This window comes from Hoplias malabaricus, chromosome 11 (genome assembly GCF_029633855.1).
Source record: "Hoplias malabaricus isolate fHopMal1 chromosome 11, fHopMal1.hap1, whole genome shotgun sequence".
In the NCBI taxonomy this organism is placed as follows: domain Eukaryota; kingdom Metazoa; phylum Chordata; class Actinopteri; order Characiformes; family Erythrinidae; genus Hoplias; species Hoplias malabaricus.
The window spans coordinates 5,470,277-5,488,933 of NC_089810.1; the positions used below are offsets into that span (position 1 = coordinate 5,470,277).

The following is an 18,657-nucleotide window of genomic DNA, read 5'->3' on the forward strand; positions in this document are numbered from 1 at the left end:
AAACAAAAAGCAACATGTGAATACAGAAAGTGCAAACATCGGCTAACGTTACCCCCCGTTGTTGTTGTTGTTGTTTTCAAAGCCTGCGGTTCCTGTTAGAGATGGGTTTTGGCCATGTCGCCGCCTACATTTCAGGGGGGGAGCTGTTTATGTCTCTTGTGCAAACATCTTCTTTAGCCCTTCATTTGAAGTGCGACCCTGAACAATCTCCACAGCCCAGTGACGAGGGGCTTTACGCCACTTTGAGCGTGGGCCTCTTGTTCATGCTTTTGTGATCAACTAGGCTGTGAATGTGAAATTATATGTACGAGTGCACCTTAAAATGGCTGAATTCCCGAATTAAAATGAAGTGTCTAGAAATCTTTGGACAGATAGTGTACTACTTTATAAACCTGCGCTACATCTGCTCTGCACTCTGTACTAACCCTGGGCACTTGAAAGACTTTTCTGTACTGGTGCTCAGAAAGCGGAGGGTAATCTTTAGTCTATTCGGCCTGAGTCCAGTCTCACTCTCCTGAAGGCAGCCTCAGTGCACTGGCTCAGGTTAATGGGCTGATAATGTGATGAGTTGGCATCTGTCCGGACTGAACTGAGAGTTGGTCAGAAGGTAAAGCCTCTATTTTCCAGTAATTCTGTGGAAAAGATTTATCTTTACATTGCGCACATTGTAGTGTATGGAAGTCTGTACCCACTTGCAATTCATAGACCTTTAAGTGTAAGGAGTTAAATTTTAGTGGGTGGTACGGGGAGGTATGGTTGAGTAATTCAAAGCTAATTTTACTTTCTTAAATAATGTTAAAATTGTGAGGGACAGTGTTTAATTAGTCCTGATTTGTCTAGTTTTTCAGCAGTTATAATGAGATTAAATATTCATGTTTATGTAAGGATTTGAATACGAGAATAAAGAGTCGTTGAGCCTTAAATCCTCACTGAATATGATTATTAGTTTACGTTCATCTTAAAATAAAGGCTTCTTCCAACGAGTGTAAGTTGTCATACCTAGTGAAGTTAAATGGCCCCACAGTAGCCCGCTGAACTGGCCAAGCGAGGTTTGATCAGTGTTACAGCTTTTGGAAAGGGCAGAGTGTGTTTAATACCATAATCATTCTGGTGTAGATTGAGGAGAGGGCTAAGTGGGGTTTAATCGCATGAATTTAACTAGAAAAGGTTCACTGGTGATTTAGCTGTTTCTGCTCTTCTTATTGTGAGGCATCAGTGAACAGTGACAACAGAAGCTTTGTGCTAGTAATAATACTACTACTGCTACTAGTACTACTACTAATACTACTGTTACTATTACTACTAATAATAATACTACAGCTACTAGTACTAATAATACTACTAGTACTACTACTACTAATACTACTACTGTTACTATCACTACTACTAATAATACCACAGCTGCTAGTACTAATAATACTACCAGTAATACTACTAATAATACTACTACTGCTACTAGTACTAATGATAATACTATTACTGCTGCTAGTACTAATAGTACTAAAACTAGTGCTACTAATACTAGTACTTTTACTAGTACTAATACTACTACTACTACTTGTAATACTACTACTAATACTATTGCTACTAGTACTACTAATAATAATAATACTAAAACTAATACTAATACTAATACTGTTACTAGTACTAATAATAATAATAATAATAATAATACCTTACTCTTATATAGTGCTTTTGTAAAACCCAAAGACGCTTACAATCAAAAGTACATAGACAGATATGTAGAGACACTCTGTACAATCTAGAGGGTGGGTCATTTATATGGATACACCTTAATAAACTGGGACTAGTTGGTGATATTAACTTCCTGTTTATGGCACATTAGTATATGGGGGTGGTGACCATTTTGAAGTCGGCCATTTTGGATCCAACTTTTGTTTTTACAATGGGAAGAGGGTCATCTGACACATTAAACTTATTGACATTCCCATTTTATTAAGGTGTATCCATATAAATGGCCCACCCTGTAGACAAAAGACAATAGAGGTTCAGTGGTTAGGAGGCCCCCAAAATAGTGTTGGAGTTTCATCAGAAGATGAGTAGCGAGTATTAGACTGAGGTAAACAGAAGGGATACCGTAAGCAAGAGAAAAGAGTTTTAAGATTGTAGATTTAAATATGGGAAGAGAGGGAGGTTGTTTGACCAGAGTCGGTATGGAATTCCAGAGTCAGGGAGAACGCCAGCTCACCAAGACCATAGAGTTTAGATGATGGAGTCCAGCAGCTGAAGACCTGAGAGCGAGAAGGTACATAGGAAGGAGGGACAGGTAGCCAGGTGCAGATGCTGGAGGACAGGTGTAATGTGGTCGTGAACACTAGTGTAGGGAAGAAGGCGTTCCTGTCTTACTGCAGGTCAGTAAATAAAAGGGGTGTCATTTCATTTGAGGTGTTCTTGTCTCACTGTGTTTTTTTTTGACTCTAATAATTTATTTAGCTGTTTACTAGACAGATGCAGCACAGGATTTATGGCACATATCATATACCCTTCATATCTACGGCTCTATCTTAACACTTTTAAAGATGACACTGACTGAAGGAATAAGCGTTTGCTGAACCTTTGCAGGTTTATATTAGTTGTTGAATCCTGTTATGAAGGATGGCTTACAGGAAAGAGGTGAGGTAGAAGAAGAGAGGAGGGTAAGGTACACACACACACAGAGGGATTTTTACTGATAAGTCTGTGGGACCTCAACATCAGCTGATCTTGAGTCTGAACGTTAGTTAGACCCGTGTGTGTGTGTGTGTGTGTGTGTGTGTGTGTGTGTGTGTGTGTGTGTGTGTGTGTGTGGAGAGAGAGTGTTTAGTCAGTCAAGGCTAAGGGTGCCGTGGGAACTGTTCTGCACTACAACAGCTGGCAGAAAGCTATGTGTAATCATGGGCTTTATGTGACTTGCTTTAGTATGCAGGTGTGTGTGTGTGTGTGTTTGAGGTGTGAAAATCTTTACTTCTCTTTTTCTCTTGTGTTTGCTTTCTTCTTTTATACACACACACACACACTATTCAGCAGACTGATCTGAAAGCTGAGCCGAAATGGTTCTGTTGTTAACGACATCAAAATGATATACGCAAACAAAGAACATCGTCCAAAAATAACCCCCCCCCCCCAAACAATGCTGACAGTCTGTGCAGATGGCAAAGGCATGTTGGCAGACTTTAGCAAGCACTATTTCTCATAAATGTCTCTTGCTCTCTCGCTCTCTCACCCTCTCACCTATTTCATTTTCTCTATTTCTCTGCAGCTCTTTCCTCTTTCTGCAGCTCTCGGTTTGTCTGTCTCTTTCTTGCTCTTTGTTCCACTCTCTTACAAATGTGCTCTCTCTCTCTCTCTCACTTTCTCCTTCTCTCTCTGTGTGTGTGTGTACACTTTATGAATATGTACATGTTAATTATATGTTTTGAAGGGCAGGGTAAATATATATATATATATATATATATATCTGTTCTAAACATTTCAACGGATTTCCTGCCAGAAAGTGTGTGTGTGTGTGTGTGTTCTCCTATGTGATGATGTGGGTGTCTGGTGCATGATCATCACAGGTGTAACTGTAAAACTGTGTGTGAGACAGAGAGACTGGGTGAATGTGTGTGAAATTATCTGTGTGTGTGTTTTGCTTGGTAAGTGTGTGAAATGGTCCACAGGCGTGTGTGTGTGAGAGAGAGAGAGAGAGTGACTGGGTGAGTGTGTGATGCCCTGTGATGGACAGGAGCCTTGTTCAGTGTGTTTCTGCCTTGGACCAATAATTCAAGGTAGGCTCCTCACACACTGCAACAAAGAACAGAGAGCAGTTACAGAAAACACCCCACAGCTTTACGCTGGTGAACAGGGGCTTTTTCTTGAGTGACAGGACTCATCCAGTACCATTGGGATGAGTTGGAGTGGTCTTTCTGATCCAGAAACAATCACAACTTATAAAGCCTTCCCAGAAGAGGCTCTTACTGCAGTGCACACTTATTTTTAATACCCTCCCACAGTATAAATGCGTCCCAATACTGCACTTAATACTAACTACTAGTGTGTGAGTATGTAGTGTGTAGTGTAGTTGCTGTGTCAAAGCTGAGTATACAAAACATCCACAGTGCACACTTAGAACCCATCCATTTTTGAGTCAGAAATGATAGACATTATTGTCCCAACTAATATTGTCCCAAGTAAAATCCAGCTGCAAATGGAAAGGGAGTAGCTTCTCACATCTAGAAAACTTTGACCCAAGCTCTGTCCCAAATGGTGCCCTACTCCCTACACTTCACAGATTATAAATCTAACACTACTACAAACAGACGGGGCACTGAATGTCAGACGGAGGGACATGAAGTTTATATGGATTATAAATTACTTTATCATCTGGCACAGTGCATTACGTTTGTGTAGAGACCGTTATGACCTACACTGTGCACTACGCAGTGTGGAGGGAGATATTTGAGTTTCAGTCTTTGATAATTATGGCAAACAGTTTTGCAGCTGCAGCTTGGTATGATGCGTGTCGTCATAGCAATGGTTCATCACATCCTTAGCAAGAAACGGTGTGGTATGTTAATATTGTGTGCACTGGCCTACCAAACTCACACTTCTTAGTTTAGCTACATTAGTGTGTAGGACACAGTTGAGATGCAGCCCACATGTCGGGGAATATGACCCTTCAGTGATCTGCAAGAGGGTAAAGAGGTGATCAGTCGCCTGAATCAGAGGTTTCACTATCAGACGGAGTCTCCTTTCCAGAACCTTGGCTGTAGTAGGTAGTAATTAATTGAGGCTAAGTTTTATGTTCGTTTCTAGAGTCCGTGGTGGCACTTCCCTATTTGTGTGGTCTATAAAGGATGAAGGTGGAGTGCCTTTAAGGAAAACACCCACACCTCACACACATTCATTTTCATTCTCATTTCTCATGTAAGAACTTCCAGTATGACTCACCTGAGCGTGAAACAGTTTGTCTTTGGACCCTTGCTTCTCCCCAGAAACCTCAAAAGGTACCTGCCCATCCCCCACCCTCCTCTATAGCTGCTCCCCTTCACCCTTCAGCCCCAGCACCCCACCAGTGTGATGGCTTCAGCTCTTTTTCCTGACACAGATCGTTTAACATTTCATTATTCCAGCCAAGCGCAACACCAGTGTCAGGACGAATTCTGTATCATTCAAAATGGACATCTTTGTTCTAGCAGCTGGAGAAATGGCCCCATTTTGTTGTTTCGATCTTTGTTTTTTATTTATTTATTTATTTATTTTTCTTTTGGGTCATTGCCCCCCCCCCCACTGCTTTCTGTCTCTTTCTATTAGGCGTCCACTTTCTGCATTTTTGTGTCATTATTTTGATGCATTGGAGCTGTTTCCTCTCGACGTGTAGCACCAGTGTCGCTTGAGATTTTCATCTCTCATGACATTTTTGATTTCGGGGTCACTTAAGTTTTAAGTTTCTTGAGCTCAATGTCCTTGTTGAAATGCCTCCTCTGTGGCCTCTTGACATCTCTCTCTCTCTCTCCGCAGTCTCTCCTCCAGTGCAAAAAGGCCAGCAGGGATGGGCAGCATCCTGAACCGCATCGGAGCCAAGAAGCAGAAGATGAGCACACTGGAGAAGTCCAAACTGGACTGGGACGCGTTTAAAACGGAGGAGGGCATCACTGATGAGCTGGCCATCCACAACCGAGGCAAAGAGGGGTGAGTCTCAGGCCTTCACTGAATATAAATCGAATTCACAGTCACAGCTCTGCAGTAATACATCTACATAGTAAGACGATACCTTACCTGTTGAAACCTCAACAAAAATCAAGACAAAATTCTTGACGCACTGACGTAAAACATTAGAAGGTTTTTAGAAGGGCTATCAAACAAATCCAAAAATGTATAGTCTATAGACTATAAAACTAATTAAACACCCCAACCCCCCCCCCCCCCCCCAAGAGAATGCGATCTACCCAAATTGGTGACATCAGCTGACAGAAGCCTGTGATGGCTAGAACTGAGTGGTGATTGTGAGAGAAGTGGGGGACATTTCACCCACCCACAAAGCAGGGCCGGTTGTACTGTGGACAGGTTCTAATTTGTTTACAAAGAGAGCATTGATATCCGTGAGACCTCACCTTATATCCCACTGAGGCTGATCAGTGAGATTGTTGAACAAGAGTCTGGCTCACTATTTGGCATCTACAGGGGTTGGACAATGAAACTGAAACACCTGTTATTTTAGTGTGGGAGGTTTCATGGCTAAATTGGAGCAGCCTTGTGGCCAATCTTCATTAACTGCACATTGCACCAGTAAGGGCAGAGTGTGAAGGGTTAATTAGCAGAGGGTAAGAGCACAGTTTTGCTTAAAATATTGCAACGCACACAACATTATGGGTGCACACCAGAGTTCAAAAGAGGACAAATTGTTGGTGCATGTCTTGCTGGCGCATCTGTGACCAAGACAGCAAGTCTTTGTGATGTATCAAGAGCCACGGTATCCAGGGTAACGTCAGCGTAACACCAAGAAGAACGAAACACATCCAACAGGATTCACTGTGGACGCAAGAGGACGCTGTCTGAAAGCGATGTTGGGGTGCTGACCCGGATTGTATCCAAAAAACATAAAACCACGGCTGCCCAAATCACGGCAGAATTAAATGTACACCTCAGCTCTCCTGTTTCTACCAGAACTGTCCGTCGGGAGCTCCACAGGGTCAATACACACGGCCGGGCTGCTGTAGCCAAACCTTTGGTCACTCACGCCAACGCCAAACGTCAGTTTCAATGGAGCAAGGAGCTCAAATCTTGGGCTGTGGACAATGTGAAACATGTATTGTTCTCTGATGAGTCCACCTTTACTGTTTTCCCCACGTCCGGGAGAGTCACGGTGTGGAGAAGCCCCAGAGAAGCGTACCACCAGACTGCTGCACGCCCAGAGTGAAGCATGGGGGTGGATTAGTGGTGGTTTGGGCTGCCATATCATTGCATTCCCTTGGACCAATACTTGTGCTAGATGGGCGGGTCACTGCCAAGGACTACCGAACCATTCTGGAGGACCATGTGCATCCAATGGTTCAAACACTGTGTCCTGAAGGCGGTGCCGTGTATCAGGACGACAACGCACCAATACACACAGCGAGACTGGTGAAAGACTGGTTTGATGAACATGAAAGTGAAGGTGAACATCTCCCATGGCCTGCACAGTCACCAGATCTAAATATTATTGAGCCACTTTGGGGTGTTTTGGAGGAGCGAGTCAGGAAACGTTTTCCTCCACCAGCATCACGTAGAGACCTGGCCACTATCCTGCAAGAAGAATGGCTTCAAATCCCTCTGACCACTGTGCAGGACTTGTGTATGTCATTCCCAAGACGAACTGATGCTGTATTGGCCTGAAAAGGAGGCCCTACACCAGACTAATACATTACTGTGGTCTAAAACCAGGTTCATTTTCATTGTCCAACCCCTGTATGTCATGTGCTTTGTGGTGTAAAAGAAAAATGCAAAGCAGCAGTATTCTGGGCCCTTGGTTCCTTTTTTTAGTTGGTACCTGTTAGAAGCAGACCACACACATCCTCTGCTCTAAATCTACAGGAAAACAAAGGCTGGTTCTTGTTGTTTTATAAGGGAACTGCTCACAGTCTTAGAGATGTTCTCCTTCAACAAACATTGGGTGGGTTGAAAGTGACTGAAAGTAAAAATCAATTCTGATGAAACCCATTTTGATTTTAAACAGGCATTTAATTTTTTTTAACCCTTTGACACTCCTAGTTTGCACTTTCCCTCTGTCCACTCTGTAGTTAGCACTGATTTACGGTTTATTTCCTTGGACCTCACTTTGATCAGTGTAGCACTGTTAAGTCGAGTAATTTGTAGAAGCTGCTGGACTAAAAAGCTGTAGATGAGTATCATGTTCAAATGTACAGCCTCGTTGAAGAGAGCGGTACAGCCATTACACGTTTCTCTCTGAGTCAGCATCCCCTGGAGCACCACTTAGGTCTCAGAGCAGCAACCCTGTGGTTCTCAGTACTTTACCTGCTGCACCCTGTTCTCATTAACATGTCGTACCCTGCACTTAGACATTCTAAAAGCACTGTTCGAGTACTGGGAGTTTTCTGAGTGTGCATCTCATAATCTCTCCTGTCTAAGTTCGTTCAAACCGTTCTGAAGAGAGCGAAGGCCACAGATAAATGTCAGTTCAAGTCCAAACTTGGTTGACCATAGATCTGACTAGAAGTGGAAACTGGGATTAAGGTTTAAAACTTTTTGATATTCGTGTAGTAGGTTCATTTTGTTTTTTTAAACATCAGAGCATTGTAAGAATTTGTATTTGAACATTGAGATTTTGTTTAAAAACAGTATACAAAAACACACACCAATTAACCCTTGAAATACCTGAATGTTGTGTTTTGAACCTCCCCTCTCTTCCACTCCGAAGGACATTCTCCCTAAGAACACGTCTATTCTTTGTGTTCTTGCTGTAGAGAAGCAGCCAGTGTATTCCCTCCGTGTTTTCTTCTTTGTGGGGTGTACATATGTGACTCTGGAGGTGGGAAAATCTGCTGAAGTCCTTTGTTGAATATATTTGTATGAATCGTGTGCAAAAGCAGTTCAAACAATTAGATGCTTTAGCCTCCTACACTGCCTTTTCATGAACAATAAGGTCAGCAGTCATTACAAGGAAAACATTTATCTGCATCTGCTGCAGGGAGGGTGTACAGTGTGTGGGTGCTTTATCTGAATTAGTTTAACTTCACCTTTAATAACAGTCACATCTTGATGTATATCTGATGGCGCCAGATGACATGGAACTGTGTGTGTGTGTGTATGGCTGAACGGAAGTGTGGCACTGAGAGTTATAATTTGGTGCATTGGTACAGCTCTAAATGTGACCTAGTACCTGTGGTGTACTGCTACAAAATGATGCTGTGGCTTTGCCTTTTAATTAGTCGAGTGCACTGCTACAATCAAACCTCAGCAGACCAGGCAGCTTCTAGAGATCTGAGCAAGCGTTTTTCAGCCTGAGCTCCACCTGCAGCATCTGTGGCATGAGTTAGTGACCACAGACAAATCGTTTTGAAGTGTTTACATGTTCTCAGAAAAGTCTTTACCAGTCGAAAACTCTCTTTAATAGAAGCCATTGGGCACTTGCTGTTATCTGTGGAATATTTGTAGAACATTCTCCCAAATTAAGCCGTGAAATATTCTTTCATCTCTCTTTAAATCATGTATTTTTAAAGGGATGGGCAAATTTGGTACGAGCTTCCAGAGGACAAGCTGGGGGAGACTGCTAATTTTGTGCATATTTCAGTGCCTCACTTCCATGGCAAAATGCTGAGCCAGGCCGATGGTGTGTCACTCGTTTTTTTCCCGTTTATCTTTTTAGAGTTAGGCAGCCCAGTCTGGTCTTGTTTGACAGTTTATGGGAGGGATGTACTGATGGGATTTTTTTTTTTTTCAGTTCCGATACCAATATGATACATAAACTTGGCGTATCGGTCAAAACCCCGTACCAATCCGATACCATTGTTGAATTAATAAACCATATGCCTTACCTTTTGGGAGAGACTTGAGGCATAAGGATTGACTTAAACATTACTAACAAATATATTAACGAGACATACCAAATTAACACAGATATAAATGTACTGAAATGCTATTTACAGTGGAACCTGGGTTAACGACCAAAATCCGTTCCAGAAAATTGGTTGTAATCCGAAATGTTCGCTATCCAAAACTATTTTTCCCATAGGAATTAAAGGAAATAGAGGATAATTGGTTCCCAGCCCCCGTTGATTCGCTAATATATGTGTTAAAGGTTATATAGGTATGTTGTTGTTTTTTTTAATGAGAACAGTTATAATACAGTTCATAAAGAGTTAAATAAACATACTAACATTTAAGAAAGCATTTAAACAAAAGAAAATTTACCTTTTTGACTGCAATGGCGTGAGTGGATGGAGGTGTGGGGAGGAAGCGTGGAATTACTGCTGGGAAGTGGAGCCATGATTGAGGGCTAAATAAAGCACTTGAAATCACAAACGAAGTTACACAAAGGAAGAAGAACGATAACAAACCGAACGTAACTGTGTCTCGAGCTCGAATGAGGCTTGGTTTGAAAGGAACGGACGCACGGGGCTGACGCCATCTGTACGCAACCCGAAATTTTGGTCGTAACCCGATTTGTTCACTAACCTAGGCGTTCGCTAACCGAGGTTCCACTGTATTTTTTAATTAATTGCGAAGAACTTTGGCGTAGCGTTCTAATTCAAACTAAAAAATGCTTCAAACTTAAAATAAAATAAATAAAAGGTATCAGTCAAAAATGGAAATAAGTAGCTTCACTTTGTCAAACACAAACAGTAATCAGTCTTATTTTTAAATGTTTAGTGTAAACAGAAATCCAAAATAAATTCTAGCAGCTGAACCTGAGAATAAACAAATAACTTACATTCTATACAACATTGTAAACGTGCAAACATTTAGTGCAATTCAAAATAAAATCTAGCAGCTGAAAATGAGTGAATATTAGTAGCTTAAACAACTGGAATTGAAAGTGAATGGATTGGTCCCATGGGTCGGCTAATTTATCCGATACCTGATCCAGTTAATTCTTTTAATATCGGGACCGATATCTGATCCTAATATCAGATCGGTGCGTCCCCAGTTTATGGATTGTTGGGCTCCAGGTCCCCAAATTACTCTGCACATGCACCGAACCAGTAATTTTATTATGTGCCCTTTTTAAAGCTGGATTTTCCGGTTCAGGAAAGTGATTCCGAATGATTGTGTACGGTAGAGTAGATGTGACACAGAGAGATCAGACTGAAAACACTGAAGTATTCCCTCAGCTGACTGAACTCTTGCTTCCAAATCTTTCAGAGCAGAGCTGGAAGGCCACCGAGAGAAGGACAGAGGGCAGTTGGGGTCCAGCTACAGCTTGCGTAAGAAGTGGATATTCCCATTTCTTTTAGATTAGTTTGACCCCAGCTCTGATAAGATGCGCATGACTGCTTTAAAGAGCATGTCTTTTGACATTCATGCAGGAGGAAGAGCATCTGTTGTGGAGATGTAGCTGTGGTGGGGAGAGATGGGGCGGGTTTGAGTGTGTCTCTCGGAGCGGAAGTGTCTGGCTGAGATGAGAGTTATATTAAGAGTGCTGGTACAGTTCTAAACGTGTTCTTAAAGTCCCTGTGGTTCACTCTAACGTAGAGACCCTATGGGCTTGCCTTTAATTGTATAGAGTCTGCTGCTCTGAGGCGTAGCGAGGCTGTGGAAATTACACGTTTTCATGTAAATAGTATGTGCGGGCATACACACAGAAAAACACTATTTTGGTTCTGTTTACCTATAATTTAGTTGTTTTCTAGAGTGTGTGTAAGTGTGTAACACATACAGCTCAGAGAGGCTTATGTAATACGTATCGGTGAGAAGTGCTCCTCCACAGGCCAGGAGGGATGTTGTAACACACCTGTGTGTGGGAAGACATCTGCTCTTAAGTGCTCGTGGTGAGCCCACACATGCGTTCACTCTCCCACACAGATACCTGCTTCAGCGTTAGGAACACGTGTGGTTATACTTCAGCGATACACTGCACACACCACAGATATAGACACCACAGGGACACCACAGATATTACTAGTAACTGTCTACAGGCCTCCGAAGTACAGCGCTAATTTTATTGATGAATTTACAGAGATGCTGTCCTTTATTTCTACAGACTTTGACCATTTTGTTATTGCTGGTGACTTTAACATACATATCGACAATCCCAAGGACTGTTTTGCCAAGGAACTACTTGCCATATTGGACTCTTTTGGTCTTTCACAGCATGTTACAGGGAGTACTCATTGTCATGGTCACACGCTGGATATTGTTATCTCAAAGAGTCTCAACATATCAGTGACTGTGAAGGACGTCGCACTGTCAGATCACTACTGTGTGTTCTTTGATATGTGGGCCTCACCAGTCATCAGAGATAGAAGAGTTTGTGTCAAGAAAAGGATTATAAAGGACTGCACAGCTACACTTTTCATGAGTAAATTGTGCACTACACCATGTGAACGATCCAACTCTGTTGATGATTTGCTGAATAGTTTTAATACAAAAATTGTCAGTGTAATGGATGAGATTGCGCCAGTTAAAATGAAGGCCTTGTCTTGCAAACAGAAAGCACCATGGAGAAATGCTTCTGTTGTTCAAATCCAAAAGAGGGAGTGTCGCAAGGCAGAACGCAGATGGCGTAAAACAAGTCTTCATATTCACAAAGAAATCTACAAAGATAGGCTACGTCAATACAACGCGACAATATGCAAAACACGACAATCCTATTTCTCTAGCATCATCAACAATAACACTAACAACAGCAAAATCCTCTTCACCGTGGTCGACAGACTTACTAACTCACCCACACCAATGGCCCCTGAATTAGTATCAACTGAGAGATGTAATGAGTTTGCATTCTTTTTTAACACTAAAATCCAGAATATCAGACAAGCGATTAGTACATCTATATCCAACAATGAGTCTGTACCCTCTCCATCACCTCATAAAAACTCCTTAGTTAAAATGTCAGAGTTCAGTACTGTTGATAGTAATATTTTAACTGACACAGTTAATCATCTCAAATCATCCACTTGCAGTCTTGACACACTACCAACCAATTTTTTAAAGAGTGTGTTTCACACTATAGCACCAGACATACTCCACATTGTAAACACCTCACTCATGTCGGGGGTTTTTCCGAGCTCACTAAAAACTGCAGTTGTAAAGCCTCTTCTAAAAAAGAAAAATTTAGAATCTTCTCTGATAAGTAACTACAGGCCAATTTCTAATCTACCGTTCATGGGCAAAATCATTGAGAAAATAGTTTTCAGGCAAATCACTAGTTTCTTGTCCATAAACAGTAGCCTAGACAAATTCCAGTCCGGGTTCCGGTCTAATCACAGCACTGAGACTGCTCTAATCAAGGTAATTAATGACATCCGCTTAAATACAGAGGCTGGAAAGGTATCTCTTCTATTACTTCTTGACCTTAGTGCTGCCTTTGATACCATTGACCATAAGATTCTTATAGATAGACTCGCAAACTGGGTTGGACTCTCAGGAACAGTCCTGAAGTGGTTCATTTCTTACCTGGAAGGCAGGAACTACTTTGTAGAAATAGAAAATAATATTTCAGAGAACATGCCAGTAACCTGTGGTGTCCCCCAGGGCTCTATTCTTGGTCCACTTTTATTTAATTTATATATGCTTCCTCTTGGCCAGATTCTACAGAACTATGGGCTGTCCTATCACAGCTATGCAGATGATACTCAGATTTACATGGCCCTGTCCCCAAACGACTCTGGCCCAGTTGACTTATTAAGCAAGTGCCTTGAACACATCACAAACTGGATGGGACACAATTTTCTGCAGCTGAATAAAGATAAAACTGAGATTATACTATTTGGGAATAGCACTGAGAGACAAAGATTGGCTACGTATCTGGACTCGAGAGCCCTCAAATCTAAAGAACTGGCTCGCAACCTTGGTGTATCAATGGACTCAGATCTCAGTTTTAGTAGTCATATTAAAGCTACTAAAGTTACTAGATCAGCATTTTACCATCTTAAGAACATCAGTAAGATTAGAGATTTTCTGACTAAACCAGACCTAGAGAAACTTATCCATGCTTTTATTTCTAGCAGGATTGATTACTGTAATGGTCTCTTAGCTGGACTTCCAAAAAAGACCATTAAACAGCTTCAGCTGATTCAAAATGCAGCTGCCAGAGTTCTCACTCGGAGCAAAAGAAGAGATCATATCACCCCCATCCTCAAATCCTTACACTGGATACCAGTCTGTTATAGAATAGACTTTAAGGTGTTATTACTGGTTTATAAATGTCTCAATGGGGTAGGACCAGCGTATTTATCAGATCTGCTACAGAGATATGAGCCGAGCAGAGATCTCAGATCTTTAGGAACTAGTCAGTTAGTCCTGCCTCGGGTCAAAACTAAACATGGAGAGGCAGCATTTAGCTACTATGCCACTTTTAAATGGAACCAGCTGTCTGAGAATATTAGAAGTGCCCCAACGTTAGACACATTTAAATCAAGACTTAAAACTCTCTTGTTTGAGCAGGCTTACAGCTCAGTTTAAAATATTCTGCACTTTTCTGTAACGGCATTTTATTTCTTGTATTTCTTTTCATTTATTGTCATTTTAAATTGTTTTAATCATTTTAATCATTTTACTCTTTTTATGTAATTGTCTTATTGGAATTTATGATTTTACTCTGGCTTTTAATGTAATTTCTTTTTTTGTAAAGCACTTTGAATTGCTTCTGTATGAAAGGTGCTCTATAAATAAACTTGCCTTGCCTTGCCTTGCCTTGCCTTGCACTTTGTCCTACTGAAGATACAGAGCTGTAATAGATGTAGGCACGGTTGAATACTCATAACGGCATTTAGGGTTCAGAAGCTTTTCCTGGTTGTTTATTTAGATCCCACTAAAGTGGACACCCTTCAATTTCAGGGTCATCCCTTTTCTTTGAAGTCCTGCTGCGAGGTGTATTCAAATATTCATTTGTTCATCTATAGCTTTGGCTGAGTCAAATGGAGCTAAACGATTCTGAATCACTGACTGTCATTTGACATAATTCATTATAACATTTTGAATCAGTTACTTGTCCTAGTGAGTCGGGGTAGGCTCTAGACCCACTGTGACCCTGAACCCACCCATGTTCCAAATAGATATGGCGTCTGTATAAGAAGAGTAACCACATTGAGGAGAGAGAGATGGACAACAACAAAAAGCATGAGCATAGCTTTATAACTTTGCCGTATCACACTGTAACACAAATCAGCAGCGGTTGCCTTTTGAGTGCTCCGTTTAACATCCCGACACCAGGAGCCTGGGTTGTGAATAGTTAAGACACCGAAGTAAAGCCCTGACATGCTGTTTTTACACTCGCCCTATGTTTTAACTTGCTGTGTTTTGATTATAGAGGTCAGCAAGGCTACAGCACTGAGACCATCCACAGATCTCAGCCTTGGCTCGTGGGTCAAGTCTAATTAATCCCTTTTAAACAGTCTTCTCTTTGACCATACATCATATTTAAATTCTTCTCTGCTGCAGACACAGAGTCTTGTGTGTAACAGGAAGTTGGGTGATTGTGTATGAGATTTTCTAACAAACATGCATATCTGTGGTTAGCTCCTTCAGCTCATAAGATGTCGGAAGCTAGCATTAATTAAACTTTTCATTAAGCGAACCATAGCTCCGTAACGTGTGTTGTTTATAAAGCAGCGTCTCCAGCTCTCTTCCTCACAGCTATAGAATAAACAAACAGGCGGATTGAGAATGTAATAACACCTGTGCACCTTTTGGGAGATGTTTTATTCCCTGCCTCTTTAATATATAATGAACCCTGTCTACAGCTCTCACCGAGGCAGCCTACACACACAGGGTTACCTTCACACACTGTAATCTCAGTACACACACGACAACACTGAGCTAAACACAATCACCTTAGCCGTGCTCTGTTCATTCGGAGTGTGTGGTAGAAAAATTGGAGTATGGTTTTGACTGAGAGTGTTTGTAGAACTAGGGCTGGGCAGGATGACAGTACTGAGGTTAGATAACCACCAAATAAACAAGAGTCAAACTGCAGTGAGACAAGATCAAGCCACCCATTTACCTCTTCCTCAGAGTAAGACGGAAACGCCCAGAGCCCAAGCAGAGGTGTTTCAATGATTACATTATTGATTTATCATACGATATTCGGACCATATCCTCAATATTTTTTGCTGAACCCGTTGTGTTTACTGCATTGTTTGTTTACAAAAGAATGAACATCAGCAGTATTTTAGCCTCTTACACTTCTCACGGTTTTCTGGTTTTCTTTTATGTGGATTTGTTTAAAAAGTGTGGTTTTATTTGATTTGTTTTTTATATATTATATATAAAACAAATATATATTAACTTTCGATTAAAATATCTGAATATTCTTAATGTTGGTAGGTGGATTGGCGACTCAAAAGTATCCACTTTTGTCGCAGTCACACAGCTCCAGGGACCTGGAGGTTGTGGGTTCGATACCCGCCCCGGGTGACTGTCTGTGAGGAGTGTGGTGTGTTCTCCCTGTGTCTGCGTGGGTTTCCTCCGGGTGACTGTCTGTGAGGAGTGTGGTGTGTTCTCTCTGTGTCTGCGTGGGTTTCCTCCGGGTGACTTTCTGTGAGGAGTGTGGTGTGTTCTCTCTGTGTCTGCGTGGGTTTCCTCCAGGTGACTGCCTGTGAGGAGTGTGGTGTGGTCTCTCTGTGTCTGCGTGGGTTTCCTCCGGGTGACTGTCTGTGAGGAGTGTGGTGTGTTCTCCCTGTGTCTGCGTGGGTTTCCTCCGGGTGACTGTCTGTGAGGAGTGTGGTGTGTTCTCTCTGTGTCTGTGTGGGTTTCCTCCGGGTGACTGTCTGTGAGGAGTGTGGTGTGTTCTCCCTGTGTTTGCGTGGGTTTCCTCCGGGTGACTGTCTGTGAGGAGTGTGGTGTGTTCTCCCTGTGTCTGCGTTGGTTTCCTCCGGGTGCAAAGAATGGCCAAGCCAGCAACCTCCACAGGTTTTAACATGGTTGTACCACAGGGTGAATAAACCCCCGTCCTTGTGCTCTGTGAGATACGCCGGGCATTTAAACTCAGCTCTTTTTGCTCCTCTAGCCCCAAGATTGGCAGTAGTATGACGGTATAATGAAACGTGATGCCGACTCCACTCTGTGTAGAATGCAAGAGTATATCTGCACACAACCAGCTCATTATTTGTTCCATGTTAATCAAACTTGCAGAGAGGGAGTATTTATGGAGAAATTCCAGAGACGGCTTCTGGCTCTGAAATGTCCAAACTGTCTAAGCGCTCTCCGTGGTGTCGGCAGATGGACAAGGGTATCTGGATCCCTGACGATGGCATTGTGGCTGCGAGTCGAAGAGAGCATAACTGGCCTTAATGTCCCCACCCCTTACTCCGCGTGTTGTTAGCCAACAGGAGCGTTTTTAGATGAGGGAATTGGACGTGTTCTCCTTCACACGTCCTGAGCTGTTAAATGGTGTTGCGTTAGTAGCAGGTTCAGAGGAGGAGACGTCAGGCACCTAATGATTCATAAGAATCGTGTCACTATCACCATCAGCCACACACACTGACTGTAGGGTAAGAGATTTTTTACAAAATAAATTGGCTATGTATGTGCCACTCGTAGGACATTCCGCTTTAGGTTCCCAGGGGCTTTAAACTGTAAGGAAATGCACGTGTCACAAACTGTTACTGAGAAGAATGTAAACGCTCTCTTATTTTAAATAGAAATAATGCTAACGCCTGTCCCTTATACAGGGTACATTTGGAAGATTCAGCATATTAAAAAACTGGGCCCCTTTCTGATTTTCTCTCGCTCCTTGACCTTCTCGTTAAATCCAGCGCATTAATTAGCCCGTGCCGTTAGGAAATGTGAGCTCTCGTGGGTGGGTTGCTGGAATGAAGGTGTTTTACTGAGTTTTCTGGCCACCCTTGGGCTTCCTGATGTCTCCATTCATCTCCCCATCTGGAAGCCCTCGAGCGCCCCATCTTCACAGGTCTCCATAGTTACCTAGCTTACTGCTGAGAGAGGGATAGTGTGTGTGTGTGTGTGTGTGTGTGTGTGTGTGTGTGTGCGCGTGTGTGTACCAGAAATATATCACATTGTGGATACTTGCCTTCATTGCCTTTTAAGGTGAAGACATGTTGTACTGTTGGGTTAAGTTTAAGGTTGGGGTTAGTGTTAGGCCAATAGAACTAATAGAAAATGTAGTGAGAAGTCTCCACACAATGAATGTCCTCACAATTCACAGACACGAGACTGCGACTGTGTGTGTGAGTGAGAAGACTGATCTCATACCTCCAGGGGAAACCCTTTGTGTGGCTCTGGTGATGCTCCTGGGCTCGGGTGAACTGTATCGAGGGGAGGCGAGTTTGAAGCCGGGGGTTACGGGAGTAAATGGTTTTCTCCAGGGGCTTTTAATCTACAGTGACATCATCGCTGCCCACAAGGCCCCGCCTCTCACACAGCAGTGCTTTTAACCCCTTCTGTGCCTGATGAGAAGTGTGTCGAGGCCAGTTAACCGAATCAAGCGGGTCTTTAACCGATGGAGCTAATGATCCGATTCCATAATTGATGAATCTATCGTCTATTATTTGATTTTAAACTAATCAGTTTCCTCTCACTTTGCCTGCCGTTCAGATTTCCGTCTGAGTGACAGGCCGTGTGTCTTTTGTGGTTCAGTAGAAGGCAGAGCGTGTCTGTTGTCTGAGTTCTTACATGAAAGTAATTTCACTCAGCAACAAACAACCCCCTCAGGCAGCTATACCCAATCTTATCAAACTGATCTCTCTGTGTTGGGCTTTTAAATATTTAAAGCTGCATTAACATTTCAAAAACACTTTGAATTCACTTTTAAAATCAGACAAAATTGGTGAAGTTTGGAGCATGAGACTGTTCTAGCTGCTGCACAAGGGCAAAGCTCAACAAAAACATGTTTTCCAGGATTAAGCTTTTCCAAATAAGACTAACTCTCTTTTATATTGAAGGTTAATTCATCAGTACATCCCATAATTTACAAAATGAGTAGAGAGTACTGACTGATACAGGTGTGAATGTCAGGTTTAAAATAACACTATGCTATAGCAGGAAATACTCAGCTAAAAA

General features: G+C 42.2%; 1 protein-coding gene across 2 annotated transcripts in view; it reads left to right on the forward strand.

The window, feature by feature from the left end:
- cfdp1 (craniofacial development protein 1) overlaps nt 1-18,657 on the forward strand; it is a 50,350-nt gene that overhangs the window by 23,904 nt on the left and 7,789 nt on the right. For both annotated transcript variants that reach the window (XM_066684164.1, XM_066684163.1), the window contains one exon: nt 5,500-5,670. In XM_066684164.1, the coding sequence (XP_066540261.1) occupies nt 5,500-5,670 (171 nt within the window). The remainder of the gene's footprint in view (nt 1-5,499; nt 5,671-18,657) is intronic.